The sequence below is a fragment of the Cannabis sativa genome, chromosome 2 (assembly GCF_029168945.1).
Source record: "Cannabis sativa cultivar Pink pepper isolate KNU-18-1 chromosome 2, ASM2916894v1, whole genome shotgun sequence".
Classification (NCBI taxonomy): domain Eukaryota; kingdom Viridiplantae; phylum Streptophyta; class Magnoliopsida; order Rosales; family Cannabaceae; genus Cannabis; species Cannabis sativa.
The window spans coordinates 3290659-3318550 of NC_083602.1; the positions used below are offsets into that span (position 1 = coordinate 3290659).

At 32.1% G+C, this 27892-nt stretch overlaps 7 protein-coding genes and 1 non-coding gene across 13 annotated transcripts; 5 read left to right on the plus strand and 3 right to left on the minus strand.

The window, feature by feature from the left end:
• The first annotated feature begins 518 nt into the window (after positions 1–518).
• On the plus strand, positions 519–1261 carry LOC115721181 (auxin-induced protein 15A-like). The gene has a single exon (XM_030650437.2). It carries the CDS (start codon positions 844–846, stop codon positions 1138–1140), a length of 297 nt encoding a protein of 98 aa, XP_030506297.2. The 5' UTR covers positions 519–843; the 3' UTR covers positions 1141–1261.
• Positions 1262–3193: 1932 nt separating this feature from the next.
• Positions 3194–3853, plus strand: LOC115721179 (histone H3.2). Its single transcript, XM_030650435.2, has one exon. It carries the CDS (start codon positions 3320–3322, stop codon positions 3728–3730), a length of 411 nt encoding a protein of 136 aa, XP_030506295.1. The 5' UTR covers positions 3194–3319; the 3' UTR covers positions 3731–3853.
• Positions 3854–5364: 1511 nt separating this feature from the next.
• On the minus strand, positions 5365–9975 carry LOC115721178 (J domain-containing protein required for chloroplast accumulation response 1). Of its 4 annotated transcripts, none has more exons than XM_030650434.2 (10): positions 9509–9975; positions 8468–8955; positions 8283–8366; positions 7736–8124; positions 7580–7655; positions 7408–7475; positions 6139–6210; positions 5971–6048; positions 5709–5885; positions 5365–5618 (listed from the first exon to the last, which is right to left on the minus strand). In XM_030650434.2, exons 1-10 carry the CDS (start codon positions 9973–9975, stop codon positions 5580–5582), a joined length of 1938 nt encoding a protein of 645 aa, XP_030506294.2. In that variant the 3' UTR covers positions 5365–5579. The 4 variants fall into 4 exon arrangements, with proteins under 4 accessions (XP_030506294.2, XP_030506293.2, XP_060965856.1 ...); XM_030650433.2 differs by having other exon boundaries at positions 8283–8369; XM_061109873.1 differs by having other exon boundaries at positions 5365–5885.
• Positions 9976–10261: 286 nt separating this feature from the next.
• Positions 10262–11813, plus strand: LOC115721180 (auxin-responsive protein SAUR21). 3 transcript variants are annotated; one of them, XM_061109900.1, is made up of 2 exons: positions 10262–10361; positions 10664–11813. In XM_061109900.1, the coding sequence occupies exon 2, from the start codon at positions 11368–11370 to the stop codon at positions 11662–11664; it is 297 nt and encodes a 98-aa protein (XP_060965883.1). In that variant the 5' UTR covers positions 10262–10361; positions 10664–11367; the 3' UTR covers positions 11665–11813. The 3 variants fall into 3 exon arrangements, 2 of the variants coding, with proteins under 2 accessions (XP_060965883.1, XP_060965882.1); XM_061109899.1 differs by having other exon boundaries at positions 10272–10377; XR_009686057.1 differs by lacking the exon at positions 10262–10361 and adding an exon at positions 10365–10497.
• Positions 11814–13729: 1916 nt separating this feature from the next.
• LOC115721552 (U5 spliceosomal RNA) lies at positions 13730–13846 on the minus strand. Its single transcript, XR_004012567.1, has one exon. It is a non-coding gene; the product is annotated as a U5 spliceosomal RNA (small nuclear RNA).
• Positions 13847–13887: 41 nt separating this feature from the next.
• On the plus strand, positions 13888–15333 carry LOC115721010 (auxin-induced protein 15A-like). Its single transcript, XM_030650236.2, has one exon. It carries the CDS (start codon positions 14848–14850, stop codon positions 15142–15144), a length of 297 nt encoding a protein of 98 aa, XP_030506096.1. The 5' UTR covers positions 13888–14847; the 3' UTR covers positions 15145–15333.
• A 1123-nt stretch (positions 15334–16456) lies between these two features.
• Positions 16457–17025, minus strand: LOC115721015 (auxin-induced protein 15A). Its single transcript, XM_030650241.2, has one exon. The coding sequence runs from the start codon at positions 16897–16899 to the stop codon at positions 16621–16623; it is 279 nt and encodes a 92-aa protein (XP_030506101.2). The 5' UTR covers positions 16900–17025; the 3' UTR covers positions 16457–16620.
• Positions 17026–18210: 1185 nt separating this feature from the next.
• On the plus strand, positions 18211–18754 carry LOC115721009 (auxin-induced protein 15A-like). Its single transcript, XM_030650235.2, has one exon. It carries the CDS (start codon positions 18316–18318, stop codon positions 18610–18612), a length of 297 nt encoding a protein of 98 aa, XP_030506095.1. The 5' UTR covers positions 18211–18315; the 3' UTR covers positions 18613–18754.
• Positions 18755–27892: the final 9138 nt, after the last annotated feature.

Sequence of the window (27892 nt, forward strand, 5' to 3'; positions counted from 1 at the left end):
CTTATGTTGCTGAAAGTACAATTCTTTGCAGAGATGATCAATGACAATATCTTCACTGATCTAAGTTCTCATACTTAGTTGTAAAGAGCCATACTAACAATATTGAGCCACTGATCTGGAGAAAAAAATGCAATAGCATTCATTTGTATTGGCATTTCCTTTTGGCCATTCTAAGGAAAAAAATCTACATTGTATTGGCATTGTTTGTCATCTATCTTGTTTGCACTCATAATTTGGCATTCAACTTAGAATAAGAAAAAAATCTAAGAGAAATTCTAAGGAACTTAATTAAGTCTCTATAAAATCAATGTACTTGGTGGGATATTATTTGGTAATATGTATATATATATATGTATAGATATGTATTTCTTCATTCAAATGAGTAGTGCAAACCAAAGAGCCAAAGTAGTTGGATGGGGTCTAGTAAGAAGCATAGTCCTTCAGCAATCACATGGTGTTGTCTGCAATATTATAACTTTGTTCCTCTTGTTAATTGAACTAGAAAGAAGGAAAAGATATGGATGATAAGCTAGTTCATCTATGTTGCAAATCTTATAGCACAAGTGGGCTCTATTACAGCTATACTTTTATATATGACTTGGAAGGCAAAGCCATGTGAACTTCAAATGCTTATGTCTCTTCCACATATGTCAAACCTTCCCAAATGTCTTAAGAACCACTTGTTGGCTATGTATGCATTTAAACACTCCATTCATATAACCTATATAAGGCTACATAGCCACATAACCAAATCATCAAGTCCTCACATTCTCTACAACAAAATATTCCTTTGAATTACTCTAATACTTCTTCTAAAGAAAAATCATACAAAGGAATATCAACATGGCACTTGGATTGACTCGTTTTGTTCAGGGTAAGAAGGCTCTTCGAATATCGCTTTCAGGCATCAAAGAAGCAACTTTGAAGTGTTCAAGCATTCCAAAAGGCTACTTTGCAGTGTATGTTGGAGAAGATCAGAAGAAGCGTCATGTAGTGCCTCTTTCGTACCTAAATGACCCTTCATTTCAAGACTTGCTAAGTATGGCTGAACAAGAATTCGGATATGACCATCCAATGGGTGGACTCACAATTCCTTGTAGAGAAGACATCTTCATAGATATCACATCTCAGTTGAATTGATAATTGTAATTTGTAGCACTGACATAGATATTTACATAACAAATTTTGTACATCATATACTTTTACCCTTTTTCTGACTAGTTGAGAAACTAGCAAATAGAAATTACTCATTTGATTACCACTTGTCCTCTTTTCTGTCTTTCCTAACTTCAAAGCTCACTGAGAAGAATTTAGAATCAACTTCAACAATAAACATCACTCAAACATTGTTTGTAATATAAATTTATAACCAATAATTTGCTGCAAAAATGAAGACACTGATTTTACTGGATGTGGATTTGAAAGTGGGAAAGTTATTAATTGTTCAAAAACTAATATAATAATAAAAACTAATTATCATGCACAGTACGAGCAGAGTCGCGAAAGGTCTTAAAGAGAGCGACATAATCCGCAATATACTGGCAATTAACATGCATGTACCAATTAACTATTAGCAAACAATTAATCAAATATTAAATGAAATATGAACGGAGTAAATATTTGGACTAGTCTATCTATTGGATATTTTTTTTATGTATATCTATTAGTTTAATTCAAGTTTATTAAATATTTTAAACTTAGTAATTTTTTTTTTTGGATCGAATTAGATCCCTCAGATATTTTAGATCCATTATGTATTAGATTGGATTCATCAAATCTAAAAAAAGGACACTCCATCCAACATCTAATCCGATCCGATTAGACATTAAAAAAATAACATCCAATTAGATATTAAAAAGTAACATTCTATTAAATCTAATCACAATTAAATATTTAATATTTAACGGTCAGTTATAATTAGATCGGTTAATTGTCATTATATCCCTATCTACAATTACTTTCGATCCTTAAATTGTGAATTTTAACTTGAATGCTATGTAGCAGCATGAAAGATACCCTTAAAAACTTGATTATTTTTTTAATTTTTTTTTTTTTATATATTGTCATTTTTTTTTGTTAATGTCCAACTTTCTATATTTTATACATAATTCCATAAATAAAAATGAGTATTACAACCCTTTCAAAAAAATAAAAAAAAAATCATTAGTAAATAAGGAACTCTATTTACACCCCATAAAATGATAAACACACTTTATTATTTAAAAAAAATATAAATTTAAATAATTTTTTAAAATTACTTTTAATATATGTTTTTTTAAATTTTTTTACTCACATAAAATTATGTTAATTTTAATAATTATTTTGATTTTATTTTCATAATTTTTTGTAACTCATGTATATATATTTTTTATTTTTTTTCTAAGAAGATTTCATATAATTTTTTTGTCATAATATTTAAAATATAATTTATTTTTGTTTGATAGGTATATTTTTTAAGAATATGAATTGAAAGAAAAAAATTAAAAAATTTTTAACCACAAAATGAAATTATTTTTGTTTTCTAATTTTTTAATCACAAAATGAAAGTAAAATTTTTGTTTTTGAAAAATAAAAATGCGTTCTGTAACCACTTTTGTTTTTCAATTTTAAAAACAGAAAACAAAAGTGTGTCCTGTAGAGTTCATTTTTACTTTCATTTTTTGATTTTATTTACGTCGGGTCTAGGTTCGGGTTCAGGTCAGAGGCCGGGTTCAGCGCCAGGGCCGTGGGGGGATTTGGGTCCGGGTCTGATCGAAGTCCAAAATATTGATTAAGAAAAAAAAACTGTTTAAAAAAATATTGAAAGTGACTTTTTTTTATTTTTAAAATTTTGATTTTCAATTAAAAAGTAAAAACAGTTTTATAGAACATATTTTTGAAAAATATTTTCACCTTTTTAATTTTAAAAACAGAAAACTGATTAAAAAGGTGTTACCAAACGCCACCTTAATAAAATTAAAAATATAAATTTTATATAAAATAAAAATTATTAAAATAGATTTACATTTTCACATGACATCATTGTCCATTGAGATATGGCTCCCTCCCTCCTTTTCTTTTCTCAGTCCCCAAATCAAATATTTGAAGAACCGCCAATTCGACGATCCGCGTGAAGACAGTAAATTGAATCTCCACCGTTGATTGAGAATACATCAACGCTCACAATTCATTCTCATAACTCGCAAAGCGGATTACAACACTCCCGCTTCTCATTTCACACCTACTATAAATACCAACTCAAATCCAATATTCCCTTCAAACCATTTTCCATCAATTTCCCGAGAAACAAACAACAAAAGCAACTACATTTCCTTTCTCAATGGCTCGTACCAAGCAGACAGCAAGAAAGTCCACCGGAGGAAAGGCTCCAAGGAAGCAACTGGCGACCAAGGCAGCAAGGAAGTCGGCTCCCGCCACCGGAGGAGTGAAGAAGCCACATCGTTTCAGGCCCGGAACTGTGGCCCTTAGGGAGATCAGAAAGTACCAGAAGAGCACTGAGCTTTTGATCCGAAAGCTTCCGTTCCAGAGATTGGTGAGGGAAATCGCTCAGGACTTCAAGACCGATCTTCGATTCCAGTCTAGCGCCGTTTCTGCTCTTCAAGAGGCTGCGGAGGCTTACTTGGTGGGTCTCTTCGAAGACACCAATCTGTGCGCCATTCACGCTAAGAGGGTTACCATCATGCCTAAGGATATTCAGTTGGCTCGTAGGATCAGAGGCGAGAGAGCTTAGGGTTTCAACACATTTTACTCATTCCTCTTTTCTTCTGTAAACATTTATATTATGACTAATTGGGTTGTTAGCTTCTCTTCTTACTGTTTGATCTAATTAATGAAATATTAGTCATTTCAAGAATTTGTGATTTTATTTACACAAAGCAATCTTTGATGCACCATTTTATGTTATAAAAATTCAATCTTTAAAAATCTTGGATACACCAAAGTTTGAAATTCTTCCAATATTATTAAAATTATCTCTATTTGGGAATAGAGAAAAAGAATGAAATAAATGACATAAGCAGTGAAATAATCAGTTTTGTTTACAATAATTTGTTCTAATAAAACATTGAATTATAATCTAATAATTGTGACTTGATTACACCAAACTGAACTATTGTTCATTTATGGCTCTACTATAGTCATATAGGGCTCTTAGTAATAGTAAAGAAGTTTGTTTGAATCTCTGCAGAAACTAGCTTAGAATTCAGAATCTTAGTAGTGGATACCACTTTGTAGCTTTTGCCTTTTTTCTGAACCTTCAAATTATTATGTAGTGCTTCAAATCTTTAAGATCTTCAACTGTGAATTCCTCAATACAATTTTAAAGGCTCAAATGCTGAAGCCAGTAAGGTAATATAGATTGCATTTTGTGTCTTAAGTCTTCCGAAAACTCTGGCATGGTGAGAAAATTCTCATCTGTCACATTTTGGTCCACATGTTAAGGCAAACTGAAGAAGGAAAATAAGACTTTGGGCTGACAATGGCAATGGATGCAAGGTAAGGTTGGGCCCTTTGTTGCCTTGTCAGGGAGGATAAGATAACTCACTTTTTAAGAGGTTGAAGTTGAACTGATAAAAGAGCAAGAATGGAATGTGTCTTGAATTATCTATTTTGGCAATGTCTGTCCTTAAATGCTATTGTTGAATCTAGTGAGAGACCAAACCCAATGTAGGAATGGTTTTGCTGCTACATTCTGTGATATAAGGCTAAGAGTAGTATATATGAACTATAAAAACTACGTTTCAAAATCCAACTTTTCTCTTTTGATGGCAGGTTAAGGGCACGTTTAGAAAGCTACACCGTAATTGGATTTGTGTGTAATTGGAGGTAATTACACGATTTCATATGTTTGCAATTACACTGAAAGATTCCAATTACAGTCTCCAATTCTTGTACCACCATGAGAATTGAGTATAATTACTGCCTAATTACTATAAATTTTCTATTTTAAATTTAATAACTAAAAAAAATATTATTTTCTTATGTAATTACTATCTGTTTTGGCAAACAAGATTTTAAGAATTCATATGTAATTATCACCTCATATCTAAATACATCTTGTATTTTAAATATAGTGTGATTACTACACTATGTAATTACCACTATAATAATTACATTGTTACTTCCAAACACATCGATTCTTACTAAATCCTCTATATAATAGTAGAAAGTACTAAGCTTTTGGTGAATGAGTTTCACTAAATTGCTTTCTTTCTATTCAAGTCCAAAGCTAAAAATTAACATAAAGTTACCAATATGGAAAAGAGAAAAAAAATTCAACCAAGAAACTGTTGATACTATGCAGCAATTGGCAATGAGTTAGAGTTATGGAGTTAAGTGATTTTGACAAGACTTTCAGCATCAGCATGCAACAAAACCATTTATACACTTTATTCAAAGAAAGTAGTCAAGATACAACTAAAACAAATGCTCCAGACTCCTTCAATAAATTCACCTTTTCCTGGTATACAAGATAACATTACAATTACAAACACAGAAATTCCAAGCCTTTCTTTAAACCAATCGAGTTTTAACCAATGTATATATGTATGTACATAACCAATGTAGATTTTCTAGCTAGCTCACACTGAAGCCAATGAGTTGAAGTAATTCCATGCCTCCTGTATCAAATTATAAGAAAATATATACACAATATACGAATTAGCGAACTGGGTTGTGAAAAATGATAGTAGTACTTGGTAGGAAGGTACCTGTAAAATATCGAAAACCTTTTCTGCAATGTATTTTTGGTGAGTTGCAGCACCCTTTTGCTGTAGCTTATCTGGGTGCAAACAAAGTAAAGCCTTTTGATATGATCTTTTCACGGCATTCCCTTCAATAATATCTACAAGAGGAACTGGTTTCCACCCACTCTCAGCCCAAAGCACCTGCATAGCCTTATAATTAGTTTAACTTTCACAAACAAATACAAGTGTGGATTTTGACATGAATTGTTATCTCATCAACACTTACGTATTGTAAAGTCGAAAGTAGTGAACGAATGTTCCCTTCTTTACCTCTTGTCCACTCTCGAATCTTAGTCTCAACTTCCTGCATTATTATATATCAAGTACTATTTAGATACAAACAGTTCAGAGGTCCTTTATATATTTATGTGAGCAGTCTTATGTTTTACATTACCTGGATTTCTTGATTGTTTGGGCCAGTTTCCACTTCCAGGTTGTCATTCACAGTTTGGGGTAATTCTTTTATCTGCCAATCATCTCAACCAAACAAGATTTAAGTAAAATGGAAAACAACATATACAAGTAGTGTTGATTATTGATTCACATAACTGAAGATAATATTATCAGTTTTGGAATTTCGGTCTTAGGCATCATCACGACGCTGGTGCTTGTTCATCGTGACATTGTTCGCTTAAGATACTAGCATTGGAGTTATTGGTAGAAATGGATTTTTTCTTCTTAATGTTACTCTGCAAAATGACATTTTCTTTTTGAATAATATTTTGCAAAAGACCATTTTACAAATGATTATTATGCAAATGATTAAATGTTTCTTGTGTGACATTACTAGCATATTCTTATGGCTTTTAGCTATAGTGAACACTGTTCTTGACACTAGCAAAATTGAAGCTGGAATGATTCAGTTGGAAGAGGTTGACTTTCAAATGGGTTCAACTTTTGGAAGAGGTAGTTGATCTTTACTACTCTTCTGGAGCTAAAAGAAAAGTTGATTTGAAATTGGATCCATGTGGTGTTTCTGTGATCAAGTTCTCACATGTCAAAGGTGATAGAATAAAGCTTAAACAAATTCTAGGCAATTTTCTAAGCAATGCTATAAAATGTACCCCAGATCATGGACATGGAGTCTTCGAGCTTGGGTGAAAAAACCAAGTTTAACCCATTAATTCCTCCTCAAATCGACAAAGTCTAATCCGAATATTGCCATGCTTGTTTTACAAGAACAAAGCCGACGAGGAAGACTGTGATCAAGTCATGAATGATCCACATGTTATGGACTTTGTGTTTGAAGTGGATGATGCAAAGAAAGGAATTCCAAAGGAAAAGCAAAAGGATCTTTTCGAAAACTATGTCCAAGACAAAGAAACTTATGAACTTAAATAAGGCACTAGCTTTGGACTTGGCATTGTCAAGTCATTTGTAAGTGGTTATTATAAAATAAAACATTTTTGTCACATTAATTAGCAAATATATTCTGAGTTTGAATTCCTTTACTGCATTCAGGTACAGTTGATGCATGGACAAATCGGTATTGTGGACAAGGACATTCTCTGTGTTTGTGAGGATGTGTTTGACATTAAAAGCAGTACTACTTTGAATGTTCTTACTCATCAAAGTCCCAAGGTAGATGGATCTTATATTATACTATCAAGTAGTTATGCCTTGAAGCCAGAATATTGGAAGGAAGAAAGACAAAAAGAGATACCTGGAAGTTCTCGTGGAAAGGCTCATCTGATTCGTCGGCTTTAACATTAAAGTTATCTGGGAATGAACCTGAAACGATAATGGTGAAACACTCTTAGACATCACATCACATACTATGCCAAATTGAATGGCTCTTTAGTTATGCAACATTATAGATTAAAGCACCTACTAACCAGTGCTAGTGGCTTGGTTTGGGCTCCCCGGTGTAGAAGCATATGGTTTTGCTGAGTGCTTCAGATCCTCACTCAACTAAAATATCATCAGAGATTTTATAAGTTCATCACCAATAATTAGAAGTGAGCACCATTCCATAATATTATGCATATTACCTCATGCATCTTCAATTTTTCATCAGCTACAGCTGTGTTAATACTTGTTTCAACTTCAAAATTGAATTTATTGTTCCATTTACAACTCTGGCTTCTAAATGATAATCCATCTTTGGGTTTTGATGGAGTTTCTTGGTTGAACATTTTAACGAAATCTTTCACCCTTCCCTTGACTTTGTTTCTCCCATAACTCTCTTTTGATTTCTTCGGTGAACTTTGGAAGAAACTCGCACTATCCACTTCTGAATTGATCCCGGAAATATCTAACCGTCCCTGATTCTTTACAGTTTTACTATTGCCAACTACTGGAGACGAAGCTTTTGAGCTTTTCGCCTCGTTTCCCTTCACTTGGCCACCACTCATTTTAGCTCTCTCAACATTGGTTGTGTCTAAATGGAAAACAAGATCGGCATAAGAGAGAGTAAGATAATACCGTTAGGCTAATAATTTCTCTAATTACATCAATACCGTTAGGCTAATAACAACTAACCATCTCTAACATATGGTCCTTGAAACCCAAGATTCAGAGTACTACAACACAGCTTACCTCTTTCAAAATCATTGTCAAATAGCAGAGAACTAATAGGTTTCATCTCAGGCTGGTGAGTAGAGATTCCTTTCTCTGATTTGTCTTCTGCCAAATAATTAATGAGATTTCACAGTTTACTTGTATGTCTCAAGAATCAAGATAACAAAACAAGTGAACATAATTGAAATATAACAAGGTGGTACCTGAAACATCTCCCATTATTCTTTGAGGTACTGGATGAATCACTGAATCATCAACTTTATCTGCTGTGATTTCATCAAGAGTTGATTCATATTCTTGTTTGTTGGATTGAACTTGAACTTCATTCTTTGAAATACTGTGTTCATCTGTTCTTAAGGGTGGCTCATCAGATTTGGTCATTTCTTTCAACCTTGAACTTCTTCTACCATTAAAAGGTATGTCAAATGGAACCCCTTTACCTGCCCACTTATATATCGAAAAATGAAAGTGTCCACTTCCACTATTACTACTGGACTTTCCTGAATCCTTTTTCAAAGTGGCTCCTTTATCGATTTGATCAGGCTTAACCAAGTTTGAGGACACCTCAGTGCCTTGGATAGCTTCCTTTGAAGATCCAGGAAGAGAAGCATCATCATTCAATTTAAGTAGACTACGAGTAGGGGGACCAAAGGTTGGAAGCTCCACTCCTTTGATTGTATTTGGAGGAAGACTAAGAAAGAAAATTACAAGTCAAAATATAGAACAAGCAAAGCTTGATGCACTCAAGTACCATTAAAATTAACAATGTTAAGGTAAAGATTAAATTTTTGACTAATTGGGCAACATGAATCAGTTCAAGAGTTAAAATATAGAACAAGGAAAACTTAATGCACTCAAGCACTATTAAAATCAGGATTTTTATTTTCCACACTTTTACATGTACCAATTATATTCTTCAAAATTCTCATTGAGATTATTACATTTAAAATTTTTTGACTAATTTTACTAACGCAAGTGTGATGTGAATGAAAGTTGAAGATGCATAATTTAGTACATATTAAAGTTCGGGATCACCATATAGTAGATATTAAAGTTCGGAGACATGATTTGATACATAAAAAATCGCTATAGAGCAGAAATCTTTAAATCCAACGATTTCAATCGAGAGAATTTTTAATGGCCAAATCATTAGCCATAAAACTACTAATTTTAAGGTAAAAGATTAAATTTTTAACTAGCTGGGCAACATGAATCAGTTGAAGAAAGAGGAGTATAAGCAAAACCTGAATTGAGAAAGAGACGAAGAAGTTCCAAAAGGCTCAGCTCTAGGTGGGAGAGGACTAAGAACCCGGGAACTTGGAGAAGAAGGAAAAGGGTACTCCCGTCCTTGTTTTTTCGGAGTAGAAGTAACTGACGAATCGCCTCCAAATATGTCGTCAAAGAAATCGGAGGAGCTATGGTACCGTCTCCGGCTCACTACCTCATCACCAAAAACTGGTTTTTCACCCGAACCAATCAAGGGTTGTTCATTACTATCTCTACACTCATCGCTGAAGTTGCTGTGCCTTACATCCGGCATAGAAAACCTCCTGGGAGGACCACCAAAAACATCTTGGAAATCTTCATCGGAGGAGTTTCTGAAAGATGTTTTAGGTGAAGAAGACCCAGAATAATTGAGTGAAGACCTCCGTAAACTGTTAGTATATCCTAAAAGAATGCTGCTGTTCTCTTTTTGGGAAAACCTTTCCATGGTTTTTAGCCAATGCCCATCAACGAAAACAAATCGAAAAATTCGAAAAACAAAGAAAGGCGGGAACTTTTTTTCTTAACAGAAGAGATGACGAAGAATGGGGATGATTATGGTTTGTGGGCATTGAAGTTTTCGATGTTTGAGGAAGAATAGGTTGAAAAAGATGTGACAGAGGAGGGTTAGGGGCCCGTTTGGGAATCGGAGTTGGGAGCTTTGAAACCACACAATTCAAGAGCTCATCTGGATAAGTTACAAAATGCCAAAACCACAGCGACCAATAATCCAAATCCAATCCTATTTTTTGCATGTACGTACGAGTACGACAAAATCCCAGGACTTGAAGACCCATCTTTGATTCCAGTCCAGTCCGGAGGCTTACTTGGTTGGTTGGTCTTCAGAGAGGTACTCTTCTCTTCTGTTATTAAACATTTATATATAAGATCAAAATTCACTCTTTAAAGCCTTAGTAAGTGTTGATTTTGATGACCTTGGATTGGATATATACACAAGTTTGAAGTTCAGGTTTGATAATTTGTCAATCTTACAAGCAATGGAAACTGGTTTCTCTGCATGAATTGTTGTTTAAGCTCACATAGCTATATTACTTGACCCCATTATTTCACTTGTTTTACTACTCATCAATTAGTTCTTCCTTCAATGTTTGACTTTTTTTTATGTTCAATATCAGGGAAATATTATAGTTGGTTTGACAAGTTGAAAAAAAAAGGAACAAGTGACTCTTACTGTCCTTAGCAAATAAATAGAAGCAAAAATATAATGAAAGACTATAGAATGGAGATGGGGAAGGTGGACAGTGTACTTCAACAGCTCCTTTATGCATTTGAACAACCTTACTCATGTTAGGAGCAAACAAGGGAATGCTAAGGAACCCAATTATGTGTGTGTGTGTGTGTATTCCTTTATCCAGATGAATACTGAAGACTAAGGAGCCAAGTAGTTGGTTGGACTTGGATGGAGTCTAGTAATGAGCTGGTTCATTATATATGTTTCACAATTGTTTTTCTTTGTTGCAAATCTTATAGAACAAGTGGGCTCTATTGCTGTTTTATCTCTTGGTAATGGTTAGATAGATCACATGTATATATGTCTCAATTACAGCTGAACTTTTATGTATGAGTTGGAAGACAAAGCCATGTGAACTTCAAATGCTTATGTTTCTTGCACATATGTCAAACCTTCCCAAATGTCTTAAGAACCACTTATTTAAAAGCCTTATTAGATATGTATGCATTCCATTCCAACACTCCATTCATCTATATAAGGCTACATAAGCACACACCCAAATCATCAAATCCTCACATTCTCTACTACACAATATTTTTGTAACTCTAATATTTCTTCTAAAGAAAAATCACACCAAGTAAGATCAACATGGCATTTGGATTAACTGGTTTTGTTCAGGGTAAGAAGGCTCTCCGAAGATCACTATCAGGCATTAAAGAAGCAACTTTGAAGTCTTCAAGCATTCCAAAAGGCTACTTTGCTGTCTATGTTGGAGAAGATGAGAAGAAGCGCCATGTAGTACCTCTTTCGTACCTAAATGAACCTTCATTTCAAGACTTGCTTAGTATGGCAGAAGAAGAATTCGGATATGACCATCCGATGGGCGGACTCACAATTCCTTGCACAGAAGACATCTTCATTGATATCACTTCTCAATTGAATTGATGATTGTAATTTGTAGCACTGACATAGATTCACATATAACAAATTTGTAGATCATATACAATTTTACCCTTTTTCTTGGAAAAGAAAGGGAATTTTTTTGACTAGTTGAGAAACTACTAAATAGAAATTACTGGTCATTTGATTAACACTTGTTGTCTCCATGGTTGAATTCCATTTTTTCTTTTTCTAATCAATATCTTTGTCTTTGCCAATTTCAAAGCTATCTGGCCTTTATTTGAGAATAATTTAGTTACGAACATAACATTTAGTGAATCACAAACATCACTTTCACATTGCTCATAAATATAAATTTACAACCTAGCTTTCATTTCACTGGTAATTAGTAGATATACAACTCAACCTAGCCTTTCTTAAAGCTTTCATTCACTATTGATGGATGTGATAGTGTGATCTCTATAGGTGATGAGTTTTATCACAAAGGTTAAGGATTGGAAATATGTTGGTGTGGAAATATTGGTAATGTAGATATTTCCTCTTCTAAAAGGACTTGTATTGATGAACTGTCCAAGGCTTAATGCTGGTTCTACTACCAAGAACACAACAGTTTTGCCTACTGTCCATTATTTGAATCACAAAAAGAAAGTTTCTTTGTTTATGGCCTTACAAGAACTTATTTCCCTTACATCCTTGGTTTTTGGTTTTCTGTAGAAAACCGCGGTGCTTGGCAGAAGAAGGGCTGCCTACTTCGTTTTCTCATTTATGAATAGCAATTCCTTTTCTTCACTTTTTCTTACACATTTTTTCATTGTACCAATTGCTATTCATTCAATGTTATCTGTATGTCAATGTTTCATATTAGTTTGATCAAGAAAAGGAATTGTAATTTCTTGTTTCATATGAGTGCTAATCCAAGTGAGTATTGGTTTGTGTTTTCATGTTGAGCCCAATCTCATTTTTTAGTTCATAGTAAAGAAGTTTATTTATGTTATAATGGAGTAGTGAAGTTATACTATTTTACCAATCTCAAAAAACTAAAATGAGTATTGCTCAAAGATTCTAAATACTATTTTGCAGATCAATAAGAAGGACAAAGATTCTACATCTTAACATAAAGAAATTAACACATAAATAAAACAAATGATTGAAGAAAAGCTTTAGTATTTTCATTTGTATCATTCTTAAGGACATTTTCATTTCAGTCCCCAAGGATAAATATTTACATGGTAATGGTATTGGCATTCTTTTGCATACAAAATTGTAACAATTAATCATTTTTGTCAGAGTTAGCATCAATCTATACTCCTCAACATACATTGAAGCTAGAAATAAGATTGATGAAAGCATCTTCAGTGCAGGGAATTGTTAGAGCCCCCATTGGATGATCAAATCCGAATTCTTCTTCAGCTTGACATAGCAATTCTTGGAATGAAGAATGGTTCAAGTATGATACAGGGATAACAAATCTTGTCATTTTGCTCTTCCCAACATAAAGTGCCAAATACCCTTTTGGAACATCTTTTGTACTAAAAGATTTTTGAAGAAGTTACTTGGCATGAACTACACCGGGAAAACGAAAACCCATGACTGCTGAAGTTTCTAAAGGTAGAAGGAGGAAAATGTAAGCTAAGAGTACTTGAAGTTGTGAGGAGTTGTGAAGCTGAAGAACCAATCTTATGAGTATATATATAATCACTGTGTTGTGTGGAAATGAATGGTGGAGACTAAAGAGTCAAATAATGAGATGGGGTCTAGTGAGTGACTTAATCTTTGAGAAATCACATGGTTGAAGGATTCATTAGGAGATCAAATATGTTCCAAAATGGTTTATCTTTTCTACAATATTTTATATCAAGTGGGGTACCCTTGTAGTTTGTTCACCTGGTGATGCCTATACATATGTCACACTCGCAATAACCAAGTGTCCATGTATGAGTCACAAGACATGCCCATGTGAAGACTCAAATACTTATTCTTTGCAAATACCAAACCAACCCAATTGCCTAAGTATGCCACAGAAACACTCAATCATCATCTGTGCAATATATAAATTATACTTCTCTGAGTCATTAAATAAGGAAAATATATAATTGAACTAAAATTATAGAGGGTTCTAAAGAAGAAACCTCTCCAAAAATAGGCGTATGCCACTAATGGCAGCGAACACACGGTATTCTTTAGTAAAAGGCGAAAGAATAGTTCGCTTTGTGTTCACTGCGTGGCTGCGTGAATTAAGTAGTAAAAAGACTCGTGATCTTATAGTTGTTGAGTTACTTGGTTTCTATTCTCTGTTTCCCATGTGGGATTTTTTCACTAAGGCCTAACGACAGCATCGTCTGACTCGTGTCAGTCTCTTAGAGATTACAAACAATTAATTGCAAAATGGCTCTTAAGTACATATATAGAGAGAGACTGATGAGTGTGGCTATATTTATATATTATTGTTTCTTTAGACTTCATAAAATTGTATAATAATATAATGAGGGTGATGAAGATTAATGTAGCTAATATCAAAAAGTGATATGAAGATTACAAACATTCCAAAATGTTACTTTACAATCAATGTTGACAAGTCTTACTTACTACCTTGTGTTGGTGAAGCTTTCAGATAACAATTCTTTGCAGATTGATATCTCAGCTCTCAGAACTAATTGGTAATAAGGGAAATGCTAAGGAACCCAATTATGTTTCTATAAAATTAATGTCTTTGGTGGGATATTATTTGGTATATATATATTTATATATTCCTTTATTCCAGTGAACAGTGCAAACCAAAATGGCCTAGTAGTTGGATGGGGTCTAACAAGAAGCATAGTCCTTCAGCAATCACATAGTATTGTCTGCAATATTATAGCTTTCTTTCTCTTGTTGGTTGAATTAGAAAGAAAGAAAAAATATAGATGATAAGCTAATTCATTATCTTTGTTGCAAATCTTATAGCACAAGTGGGCTCTATTACAGCTAAACTTTCATATATGAGTTGGAAGACAAAGCCATGTGAACTTCAAATGCTTATGTTTATGTCTCTTGCAAATTTGTCAAAGCTTCCCAAATGTCTTAAGAACCACTTATTGACTATCTATGCATTCAAACACTTCATTCATCTATATAAGGCTACATAACCACATAACCAAATCATCAAGTCCTCACATTCTCTACTACAAAATATTGTTTTGAATTACTCTAATACTTCTTCTTGACAAAAACACACAAAGGAAGATCAACATGGCATTTGGATTGACTCGTTTTGTTCAGGGTAAGAAGGCTCTTCGAAGATCTCTTTCAGGCATCGAAGAAGCAACTTTCAAGTCTTCAACCATTCCAAAAGGCTACTTTGCTGTCTATGTTGGAGATGATCAGAAGAAGCGTCATGTAGTACCTCTTTCCTACCTGAATGAGCCTTCATTTCAAGATTTGCTTAGTATGGCTGAACAAGAATTCGGATATGACCATCCAATGGGTGGACTCACAATTCCTTGCAGTGAAGACATCTTCATTGATATCACATCTCAGTTGAACTGATGATGTAATTTGTAGTACTGACATAGCTAGATTCACACAAAACAATTTTGTAGATCACATACTTTTACTCTTTTTCTTCAAAAGAAAAGGGATTTTTTTGACTAGTTGAGAAACTAGTAAATAGAAATTACTCATTTGATTAAACTTGTTGTCTCTATGGTTAAATTCCATTTTTATTTTTCTAATCAATACTGGCCTTTATTTAAGTATAATTTAGAATTAAGTATAACAATAATATTATAGTGAATCATAAACATCACTTTCACATTGCTTATAAATATAAATGTGCTGTTTTGTTTCTAAAAATGAATCAAAAGCAAAAGAATAATTAGTATTTTTTTGGGGCATGGCTCCCTAAAGAAATGATATTCCTCCTATTTCAGAGGAGAAAGGCTACTTAGTTTGAGAGTGGACTGTTTCTGGTTTGCTACTTAGTTAGAGCTCTCCCTAGTAACATATGAGTACTAATCTCTTGGACTGTGGAATAATTCAAGTGAGTGTTGGCTTGTGTTTTCGTGTTGAGCCCAATTCGTTTATGTTTGATGCAGATAAGTCTCTAACTTTAAAAATTGGCAATAAAATCTGTTAGTCCTTAAGTTAATTATTCAGTTTGTTCTTTTAAAAATGAAAGTATTATCAGTCAAAATCATAATTTTAATTAAAAATAATTTTAAAAATAAAAAGAAGAATTAATAATCTACTCATAAAGATCTTGTAGATCTCATTGTTGGTTTCTTCATGTCTCGTTGTCGATCGTAGATGGCCATCGTGCGCGGTGGATTTTCGGTGATCTCAGACTGGTGGTCTAAGCTTGAAATGTGCTCATGTTGGAGGGGTTGAAATTCCAAGCAATAAGAGGATTGCTTTCTTTGTCCAATTCATTAATGGAATGAAAAAAAGTCAGACAAAGAAAAAACAATGGAAAGAAAAAAGAAAAAAAAATGATAAAATATAATGTTTTTATTTTTTAAATTATGTTTTGGACCAATAATATTTTAACATGTGTCATTTGTGTAAGGATCAAACTGAGGGACTAACAGACTTAAAAAAAATTGTCACCTTGGAAATTTTAATGCTAATTTTTGAGGTTGGGGACTTATTTATATCAAACATAAGTTAATCATAAATTTTTAGGACTTATGTTGCAAATTTCCCTTTATGTTATAATGGATTAATGAAGTTGTACAGTTCAAATCTCAAAAAACTAAAATGAGGATTTCTCAAAGAATCGAAAAACTATTTTGCAGATCAATAAGAAGGGCAAAGATTCTAGATCTTAACATAAACAAATTAACACAAATAAAACAATTCATTGAGGAAAAGCTTTAGTATTTTCATTTGTATCATTCTCAAGGACATTTTCATTTCAGTCCCCAAAGAAAAATATTTACATGGTAATGGTATTGGCATTCTTTACCATTTACAAAATTGTAACAATCATTTATGTTAGTAGTTATTATCAATCTATACTCATCATCAGACATTTAAGCTGGAAACAAGATTGATAAAAGCATCTTCACTGCAGGGAATTGTTAGAGCACCCATTGGATGATCAAATCCGAATTCTTCTTCAGCTTGACACAGCAATTCTTGGAATGAAGAATGGTTCAAGTATGATACAGGGATCACAAATCTTGTCATTTTGTTCTTCCCTACATAAACTGCCAAATACCCTTTTGGAACATCTTTTGCACTAGAAAAAGGCTTTTGAATAAGTTGCTCGGCATGAACTACACCGGGGAAACGAAAACCCATGATTGCTGAAGTTTCTAAAGGTAGAAGAAGGAAGAAAATGTAATCAAAGAGAGAGCTCTCAAAGTTTTCAAAAGGAAAACTTTAGTACTTGAAGTTGTGAGGAGTTGAGATGCTGAAGAACCCAATCTTATGAGTATATATAATCAATGTGTTGTGAGGAAATGAATGGTAGAGACTAAAGAATCAATTAATGAGATGGGGTCTAGTGAGTGACATAATCTTTGGGAAATCACATGGTTGTGTCTTTCCTAATTATTTGAAAGCCACATGAGAAAAGAAAACTTGTTAGTTGAAGGATCCATTAGGTCACGATCAAATATGTCCCAAAATGGTTTCTCTTTGCTACATACATTTTGTTTAAAGTGGGGCTTTCTTGTAAGTTGTTCACCTGGTGATGTCTTTACAATATGTCACAATAGGCAAGTGTCCATGTATGAGTCAGAAGACAAAGCCATGTGAAGACTCAAACACTTGTGTTTCCTTGAAAATACCAAACGATCCCAATTCTCTATATATACATGCACATTCTCTATTAACAAAATCATTTGTGCTCTAAAATGAAAACTCTGGAAAGAAAGGTTAACATGGGATTTGAGGTCACTATCTAATAGGTAGGTTTGCTCTCTATGTTGAAGAAGATCATAAGAATAGTTATATAACTAACAATAGCAGCACTAAAGAAGATTTAGAAATCAAGTTCTTGATATCCAATATTGAGCTTCTGATCTTAGTATAGAATAAGAAAATGGCTATGCCAGAGTCTAGAAGAGAAAATGATTTCAATCAAATAATCCATTCAAGGAAAAGAAATGCAATATAATTCATTTGTATCATTTTTAAAAACATTTCCTTTTGGTGTGTTGTGTATGTATTCCTTTGTTTAAATGAATAGTGAACACTAAAGAGTCAAGTAATTGGATGCATGGGGTCTATCTAGAAAGAAGCTTAGTCCTTGAACAATCACATGGTATTGTCTTTCAAATTAAAGGAGGCTAACAAATAAAGGTGGAAACTAGTATATGATGAGGTAATTCATCATACATGACAATGGTTTTTCTTTGTTGCAAATCTTATTGCTCAAGTGGGTTCTATTGATGTTTTTTTTCCTTTTGTTAATGGTTAGAATGATCACATGTATAAAGTGTTAATTACAACCAAACTCTCATATATGACTTGGAAGACAGAGCCATGTGAAATTCAAATGCATATGTCTCTTGCAAATTTGTCAAAGCTGCCCAAATGTATTTAGAACCACTTATTTGGGTGCCTTTGATATACATTCTAACAGTCCATTCATCTATATAAGGGTACATAACCACATAGCCAAATCAACAACTCCTCACATTCTCTACTACAAAATATTGTTGTGAACTCAAATACTTCTATCAAAGAAAATTTACACAAAGGAAGATCAACATGGCATTTGGATTGACTCGTTTTGTTCAGGGTAAGAAGGCTCTTCGAAGATCGCTTTCAGGCATCAAAGAAGCAACTTTGAAGTCTTCAACCATTCCAAAAGGCTATTTTGCGGTCTATGTTGGAGAAGATCAGAATAAGCGACATGTAGTCCCTCTTTCGTACCTAAATGAGCCTTCATTTCAAGACTTGCTAAGTATGGCTGAAGAAGAATTCGGATATGAGCATCCAATGGGTGGACTCACAATTCCTTGCAGTGAAGACTTCTTTAATGATATCACATCTCAATTGAACTGATGATGTTATTTTTAGTACTAACATAGATTCATAGAAAACAATTTTGTAGTTCATATACTTTTACCCTTTATCTTAGAAAAGAAAGGGAATTTTTTTGAGTAGTTGAGAAACTAATAAATAGAAATTACTCATTTGATTAACACTTGTTGTGTTTTTGGTGGTTGAATTCCATGTTTCTTGCTGCTATTTCTTTTTCTAACCATGTGTCTGGCCTTTGTTTGAGAAAATTTTAGAATCAACTAAGACAATAATATTACAAATATCACTAATAATGACTTGATATATACTAACTCAAGTATCTATACATATCACCATTGACATATACAACTATTTAGTTAAAGTTTCATAAGTAGAATGTAATAAGCCCTAAAGAAACAAATCACAAGGCAGAGAAGCAGCTTGTACCAAAAATAAAGAGACAACTTTGTCAAAGAGTGAACCAAAATTTGTTCTCTGTTTAGTCCAAATGATCTGATGATATAATAACTTCTAAACCATACAAAAGAAATGTGGACCAAGAGCATGGACAAGTTCAATTTAGGAGAGAAAAAAGTGTTCCAATCCAATAAAATTCATGGAAAGAAATTTGCTATATATTTCTTTGGAATCATTCTTGGGAACATAGTGTAATATTTCAAGGTCTACATATACTCATGATTAAGCACAAGGTCGGTTCTGGGCTAAGGCGTGCTAGGTCAGTGCCTAGGGGCTAAGGTCGATGAAAGCATCTTCTTTGCATGGAATTGTTAGAGCTCCCATTGAATGATCAAAACCAAATTCTTCTTCAGCTTGACTCAACAATTCTTGGATGGAAGGCTGGTTCAAGTATGATGACATAGGAATATTTTGTACTTAAAAAGATTTTTTAATGAAAGCTAAATACATGGGATGGTAGTAGTGAAAGTGATCCTATAACTTCCGAATTCTGAGATGTGCCATTGTATATGATCACATCTCTCTATTTTGCTTATTCTCCAAGGATGAAGCATTATGCCACATGAGCAAACTTTAAGGAAAAAAAAAAGAAGTTAACCAAGTTCAACGACAATCCCAATAATTGTGGGATATTTTTCTATAAGTGTGAGATCTTTTCTTAGATTTTTATTTATTTACATTTATTATTCATTATTTTTTAATGAGAAATACTATTTTGGACTCTCTGTTTTACAAAAATTACTAATTTTGTTAAATGACAAAATGGACCCTGTATTTTCTAAAATAGTACAAATAGGACCCTGAATTAATTTTTTGTCAAAATAAAGTTTAATTATAATGCGATCTAAAAGTGTTATGACAAAACTGTTTACATTTTTTTGTATCTGTTCGTATTAAGCATTGTCTTCAAGTTGGTTGTATTAAAAAAAAAGTTGTTAAAAATTAAGCTCAGGGTCCTATTTTTACTATTTTAGAAAATACAGGGTCTATTTTGTCATTTAACAAAACACAGGGTCTAATCTGTAACTTTTACAAAACACAGAGTCCAAAATAATATTTACCCTACGGAAGTTGAGTGAGAAACCCCAACTTGTGGGGAGTTACTACCAACCTCTAGGCCTATATATATAATGATAGGCTAGGGTTTGGGGACCACTTACTAGAGGGCTTTTGAGATCGCTTCCTAATCACCTTTTGACCTCTTGAGATCTCTATTCTTTATCCCTTTCTTACATTTTGGGTTCTTCGTACTTGGACGACACCATCTTCATAATCCAGTCACCATTGACTCTTCAAACACTATTCTACCAAGAATAAATGACCACCCTTTATTCTTCAAACATTGATCACCACCACCCTTGTTATCATGTTTATGAGTATTTGGTCACCCATGCGCCTTTGGTTCGCTGTTCCCAATTGTATTGTTTTCCACACTCTTGAGAACATAACTCTAGTGTGTTGAATTGAATTATTAATAAAAGACAAAGTAGACGTAGCCTCATTACCATCGCGACATGAGGGTGAACTACTATAAATCTTAGTGTCACCTTTATTTTTTGTAGTTTTAATTTGTTAAAATTTTTCATTGTAGTCCTATGATTTTTTACAATCTTAAATCAGTTGACAAAAACCCATGTCAACAACATATGTACTTTAAGTATGACATGACAACCTAAAATCTAATTACTCATCCAAATATAATAAAAATACTAATTAATTAGTTCAATTAGATATTTGATTGTATTAGATTTTTTTACACCTCATCCAACATCCGACCCGTTCCAATTTTATAATTGAAAATAACATCCGATCTGATCGGATCATAATTTCATTTCTAATATTTAGTGGTCGGTCGTCATAGGATCAATCATTTGTAATTAGATTGAATCATCTTATGCACACCTTTACATGCATATTTGGCACACAAAATGCCATAATATATTGAACTTTATAATTTTCTCGTAATAAATTTTCTTTTTTTTTTTTGAGAAAAAGGTCTCAACCGCCAAACACCAAGAGCAACAAGCACTCTACCATGGTGAGGGCGATGATTTATTCAAGTATAGCATCTGCTATTATTAATTCTAAATACAAGTAGGATTTTCTAGCCGCCAAATTACACTTTTTACTGTTGTCAAAGCAAGTTTGGCCAAAGTATGGGCAACACCATTACAAGATCTATTACAATGCACAAAACTAACATCTTGAAGCCTATTACAAAGACCAATAATATCATCTAAAACTAGACCCAAAGAAGTAATAATAGAAACATTATTTTTTAGTTTAATCACAATATTCAAGCAGTCAGACTCAATAATAATATTTTCATACCCAAAAGAGATGCATTGAATTAATGTGTTGCGGATAGCCAAAGCTTGAGCCACTTCACGAACAAAACAACCATCCAAATGCCAACTTACTTTAGCGATTTCCAACTAATCACAAATCACCATACCCAAGCCACTACAATTGCTCAAAGAACTAATACTGCCATCTATATTGATTGAGAAAACCAAGCGGGGGAGGTTTCCATTTCGAAACTACCTAAAGAGAGGGTGTCCGAGACCTGACCCACCATCAGAGACATCCACCGCCGACTGATAGGTGGATGGAGAAGTCGTCGAAGCCTATTTCTTATGAAATGTCCCAAGGTAATCACGGCCCAATGCTAAGTGAGCACAAGAGACAATTCAACATTATTATGGACTATTTTATTACTTTGATATTTTCTTGTAATAAGTTAATTTATTAGTATGTATGTGGAATATAATTGTTTTTCTCGATCAATATGGAAATTTAAAGATTAAAAAAATAAAAAATGATGTAAGTGATAAATAGGTTTTTTTTTTTTGTCTAAAAAATTATAGTAATCCACACGTTTTATATTTATACTTTAATCACCTGATCCAATGAGAGATGTAAAAATTGTGTTATATTTGGCACAAAAAATAATTTTGTGGTAAATTTACACTTAAATTTGGTTTTGTGCTCCAATGCACAATTATAAAATTTTGATGTAAAATTTAATATCTAATTAATTTTTTATTAAAAAAAATAAAATCTAATAACTTTATGATCAATTTTATTATTATTTTAATATGTGAGACAATAAAAAATAGGTTAATTAGTAATTTTTCCCCCTGAACTTTGACATGTACTAAATCGTGCCCCCTGAACTTTTTTGGCCGTTAAAAATTCCCCCTAAACTATTGAGATTGTTAAATTTATGGACTTTTGTCTAATTTTAGTAAAAAAGTTCTAACATGGATGAAAGTTCAAGAGACATGATTTAGTACATATCAAAGTTTGAGGGGCATGATTTGGTAGATATCAAAGTCTGGGGAGTATGGTTTAGTACATAAACAGTCACTGAAACAGTCAAATTGAATGAAATTAGACAAAAGTCCTTAAATTTAACAATCTCAATAGTTCGAGGGGAATTTTTAACGGTCAAAAAAGTTCAGGGGGCACAATTTAGTACATGTCAAAGTTCAAGAAGAAAAATTACTAATTAGCCTAAAAAATGATATAAATGTTTCATAATTTAATGTGATAGTTAAATATACTAATAAAATAATAGAAATTATATAAATGTAAATGAAAAAGTAGTGCATTTATTGTGGTGTAAATTTGACATAATAGCAAACGTTGTGCCATATTTGGCACAAAATTTGCTATGTGCCAAATTTACATCACTTTTTGGCATACCATTAGAGCACACTTTTTATTAAATGAGCTATATTTTAACTTTTCACCACTTATTTACACTTCCATTGGAGATGCTCTAGCCAAACTTAATAATTGCAATAATAATAGTCATAGTGCATGGTTCGTACATATTATAGCTACTTGAAGAGAGAATTAAATTAATATTGAAGAAAATACGGTTTTTGTTAATTTGTTGTTGATTTTTTGTTATCAGTATGTTATTTTTTATTGTTATTTTAATATTATTTAGATGTTATTTTTATGTTACTTTTATGTAATTTTCTTGCTGTTTTCGTGTTGTTTTTATGGAAAATCATAAAAATGTAAAAAAAATTCTTTAAACGTAAAAATATAATTTTTTTTTATAAAAAATGGTCCCTTATATAATTATCTCATTTATATTTGCTAAAATACACAATCATCCTAAAATATTATTTTTTCTCTCATCCACATAAGATTTATCACTTTTTTCTTAAAAAAAAAATACTCCAATGGTTGACAAATTTAAAAGTTGCACACCATTATTCCACATCACATTAAGTCAATGATTTTTTAGGTAAAAAATATAGTTACGATCATTCAATCCAAGAACTATTGCTGAAAAGTTCACACCATAATCTTCCAAGTTAACCTTAATACTCAAGAATAGAGTGGGCTATTAGATTCTATAGGATGAGTATCTTTATGTATTACAGTGTATTCTCTACTCATGAGACACTATAATTGAGATAGGGTTGATCACAATCTCACACCACACTATACAGTGTGTGGCGTGTGAGACTAGGAGAGAGAGAGAGAGAGAGAGAGAGAGAGAGAGAGAGAGAGTGTTATATTATTTAATATAATATAATATGTAGATTAAATAATTAAGTGTGACAAAGTATTAATCTTGTCAAATTGTAACATACATTATGGAGTTACAAAATTTGTGTAGAATGATCTCAAAATAGGAGTTGCAAATCCTTTAAATTGATGATCACTTGAATATGTAACTCTCATCTCTTTTTTCACTCTTAAATTAGTAAAAGATGTTACTAATTGTTTATGAATGTGAATGAATGATAGTTATTGAAAATATTGTTGTTGGAGACTTGATTTATTCATTTATAAGGTGTATAAATTGTTCAAAATCAAGTGTGAATGATTTGGAACACTTTGGAAAAGAATTGGCCAAAGCTGAAAAAATGGTAACTAGTAACTAGTTACTGTTTTTTCAGCATATTATTGCCCACGTTTTTGAAAGTTTGAGAGCCTTTGTAACAGCCCAAAACTCCTCCAAATCACCCAATTAATAACATAAATGCCCAATTTATGATTGGTAACATCCAAGGGCTTTATGGTGATCATTCATGTTCATATGAGAGTGAAAACTCTATAAATAGAGGCCATATTGTTCACTTGCATAAGAAGTGGTTGAAACCATTTGTTGTGGTTAGAACCTTGTGAGGATATGCTCATCCTTAGACACTAGGCTGAGCATATGAGGCTTGATAAATCCTTAAGAGCATTTCTAGAGTTTCCCTAAGTGTCCATATGAGGGAGGAAATGACTTTTAGGACAAAGGTCCTTGAGCCTTGGTCAAGCTTTTTGTGTGTTATATCCTTCTTCTTTTCTAGATTTCTTGTAATCTTGATGAAATACTTTTATTTGTATTTTGAGTATTTTGATTGTAATCCTCCTATTCTCTCTTGTAATGAGAATTTTTCCAACAATCTAAAAGTCATTTATGTGGCATATTCTTCTTTCTAAAAGACATGCCATGGAGGTCAAACAATCAAAGAAAATTATCCATGAGGGAGAGCATCAATCAAGATCATGAGAAGAAAAATAATGTGGTAAGAGATTCAAGCCATCCATGGGTAAGCATGATGGATTTATTTTGTGATATCTTATTTATTTAATAGTAATATATATTAACATATTCATATGATGAGATATGATATTTTGGTATAAAGTTTTTACATGTTAATGTATATGATATGTGTATATTATATTATTATATATAGTGATATATAATATTATAATTGAGATTATAACATATTATTATGTATATATGTGAGAGAGATATATATATCATATAATATGTGACATATGTGAGTTATATGTATATTATATGATGAGCATGAGATATAATTACATATATATATATATATTTGTGAGAATAAATATGTAGAAATAGTGATTTCTATATACATGCATACATGATATATATATTGTGTATATGCATATTAATGTATTTGTATGTTAATATATATGATATGTAACATATATATATATATTTAATTGTGAAATTAATATTGATATTTTGTATATGTTATTTATGATAGTATGGTAACATATATACAATATTAATCAATATAAAATTATTTGAGAGTTATAATTTTATGGGAGTTATATATTAATTTTGTGTATTAATATATGTATATAAATTATCATATTAATATATGTACTATATGGTATGATAATGGAGATGATGATAAAAAAAAAAGTGTGTTCATTCTATCATTATTATTGTGAAACTATATTATGATTAAAGATAGTTACTTGGAAATGAAGTTCCATTTTGGTGATAATCATCTCATTTTATGAGATAAGAAAAAGTGAACTATGTGAGTTACACTTTTTTGTGTTTGTTCATTTCATAGCAAGAGCATAGTGATCAAAGTGGATCTATATTGTGAAATGAGCTCATACAATTGGAAGGACAATTTTAGACTCAAAGAAAGTGGATCATTGTGGATTCAAATAATGAGATAAAAGATTATAAAATTGGAGAAGCAATTTTGAATCTTAAAAAGTAAAGTGGTGAAATAAAATTGATGAGAAGTAATTTTGTTAACTTTGGACTAATCTCAATGAGGAGATAACCATAAAATTGAAGAAGCAATTTTATCATTATGTGAATTTTGTGTTATCTATTAACAAATTTTAAGTATAATTTTGTTAATAAAGGACAAATAATGGATAAAATAATTCTATTAATTTGTAAGTGGTATTTGGAGAGATTATCATGTGATATCGAAGTTCATGATAATTTTGAGTGCACATTATTTTGAAAGATAATGTGTAGAGAACAAAATAAAATAAAGAGATTTATTTTAAAGTGATATGTGGTATTTTAACTTTATGGTTAAATGTGGGGGTGAGATTTGAGTTTAATCAAATTTATTGAGAAATTATTGATTATATATATGTGGTTTTGAATTTAATATTCTAAATTAATATTTTGCTATGTGCATATGTGAAATTTTGACATATTTAGTGTCAAAATTTGGTGGTAATAATTTCAAGAAGGAAATTAAATTTAAGATAGTGGGGGTGCATACTCCAATATGAGAAGTTTAGACATATTGAGTGTCTAAAACTAAAAATGTATATATTTGAGATATATGCTTGATGTCTTAAATATAGTATAACTTTGACATGTTTGATGTATAAAGTTAAGTGTGTAATTTAGACAAGCTTGGTGTCTAAATTAATGTTTAATTTTGATATGCTTGATATCAAAATTATTGAGAATTTGAGTTGTGTGAAAATTAATCTTTTATGATTGAATTTTCAAAGCTTAAGTACTTAAGGAGAAAAGTGGTCACAAAGTGAACACTATATATTTGGCTAGCATGATTCGTTTGGAATCAAAAGTGTGAGGTTAACAAATCGCTTAATCTTCATACAAGATTAAAGCATGAATTTCGAGGGATGGGACCTAAACTCCCTTAGCAATTTGCTCGTTGATGGTAACCTATCTTAACACTAGTAAAAATCTAGTTTTAAGTTCAATAGGTAATAACAAATCAATAGAGTGAATGTGGTACTCAATTGTCCCATCTATGGATGAGTACATGTGGTGAAAATTGAGGGTTAAAACTGAAAGATTTTTTAATGGAGCTTAAGCTTAAGAAAACTCACTTAAGCTTAAGAAAGTGTAAGTATTGTGAGACACTAAAACTCCACCTATATGGACTAGGGGTGGTGCCGCCTCTTATGAGAATTGGGAATTATTCTCTAGAAAGTCCATGAATTGGATTTGTGCACATGGCCATTAACGGTGCAAAAGCAATCCATAAGGTTCTTGAGTGAACATAGCAAATGTGTGTGTGTTATCACCGGTTTGTTATCAAGAAATAGTGGTTCAATGCTACGGCAACCAAAATTTCGATAAACTTTGTGGTAATTACACTAAGGTAAAATTCAAGTCGAAAGACATTTTACACTATGCACAAATGCAATGGTTTCTATTAGAGTGAAGTTATTTAATCAAGTGGGGGAATATTATATTACTCCATAATATAATGTTTGATTGATTAAATAAAATGTTGTGTTACAAAATTATTTGATGAGATATTACTTAATCTAGTGGGGGAATGTTATATTATTTAATATAATATAATATGTAGATTAAATAATTAAGTGTGACAAAGTATTAATCTTGTCAAATTGTAACATACATTATGGAGTTACAAAATTTGTGTAGAATGATCTCAAAATAGGAGTTGCAAATCCTTTAAATTGATGATCACTTGAATATGTAACTCTCATCTCTTTTTTCACTCTTAAATTAGTAAAAGATGTTACTAATTGTTTATGAATGTGAATGAATGATAGTTATTGAAAATATTGTTGTTGGAGACTTGATTTATTCATTTATAAGGTGTATAAATTGTTCAAAATCAAGTGTGAATGATTTGGAACACTTTGGAAAAGAATTGGCCAAAGCTGAAAAAATGGTAACTAGTAACTAGTTACTGTTTTTTCAGCATATTATTGCCCACGTTTTTGAAAGTTTGAGAGCCTTTGTAACAGCCCAAAACTCCTCCAAATCACCCAATTAATAACATAAATGCCCAATTTATGATTGGTAACATCCAAGGGCTTTATGGTGATCATTCATGTTCATATGAGAGTGAAAACTCTATAAATAGAGGCCATATTGTTCACTTGCATAAGAAGTGGTTGAAACCATTTGTTGTGGTTAGAACCTTGTGAGGATATGCTCATCCTTAGACACTAGGCTGAGCATATGAGGCTTGATAAATCCTTAAGAGCATTTCTAGAGTTTCCCTAAGTGTCCATATGAGGGAGGAAATGACTTTTAGGACAAAGGTCCTTGAGCCTTGGTCAAGCTTTTTGTGTGTTA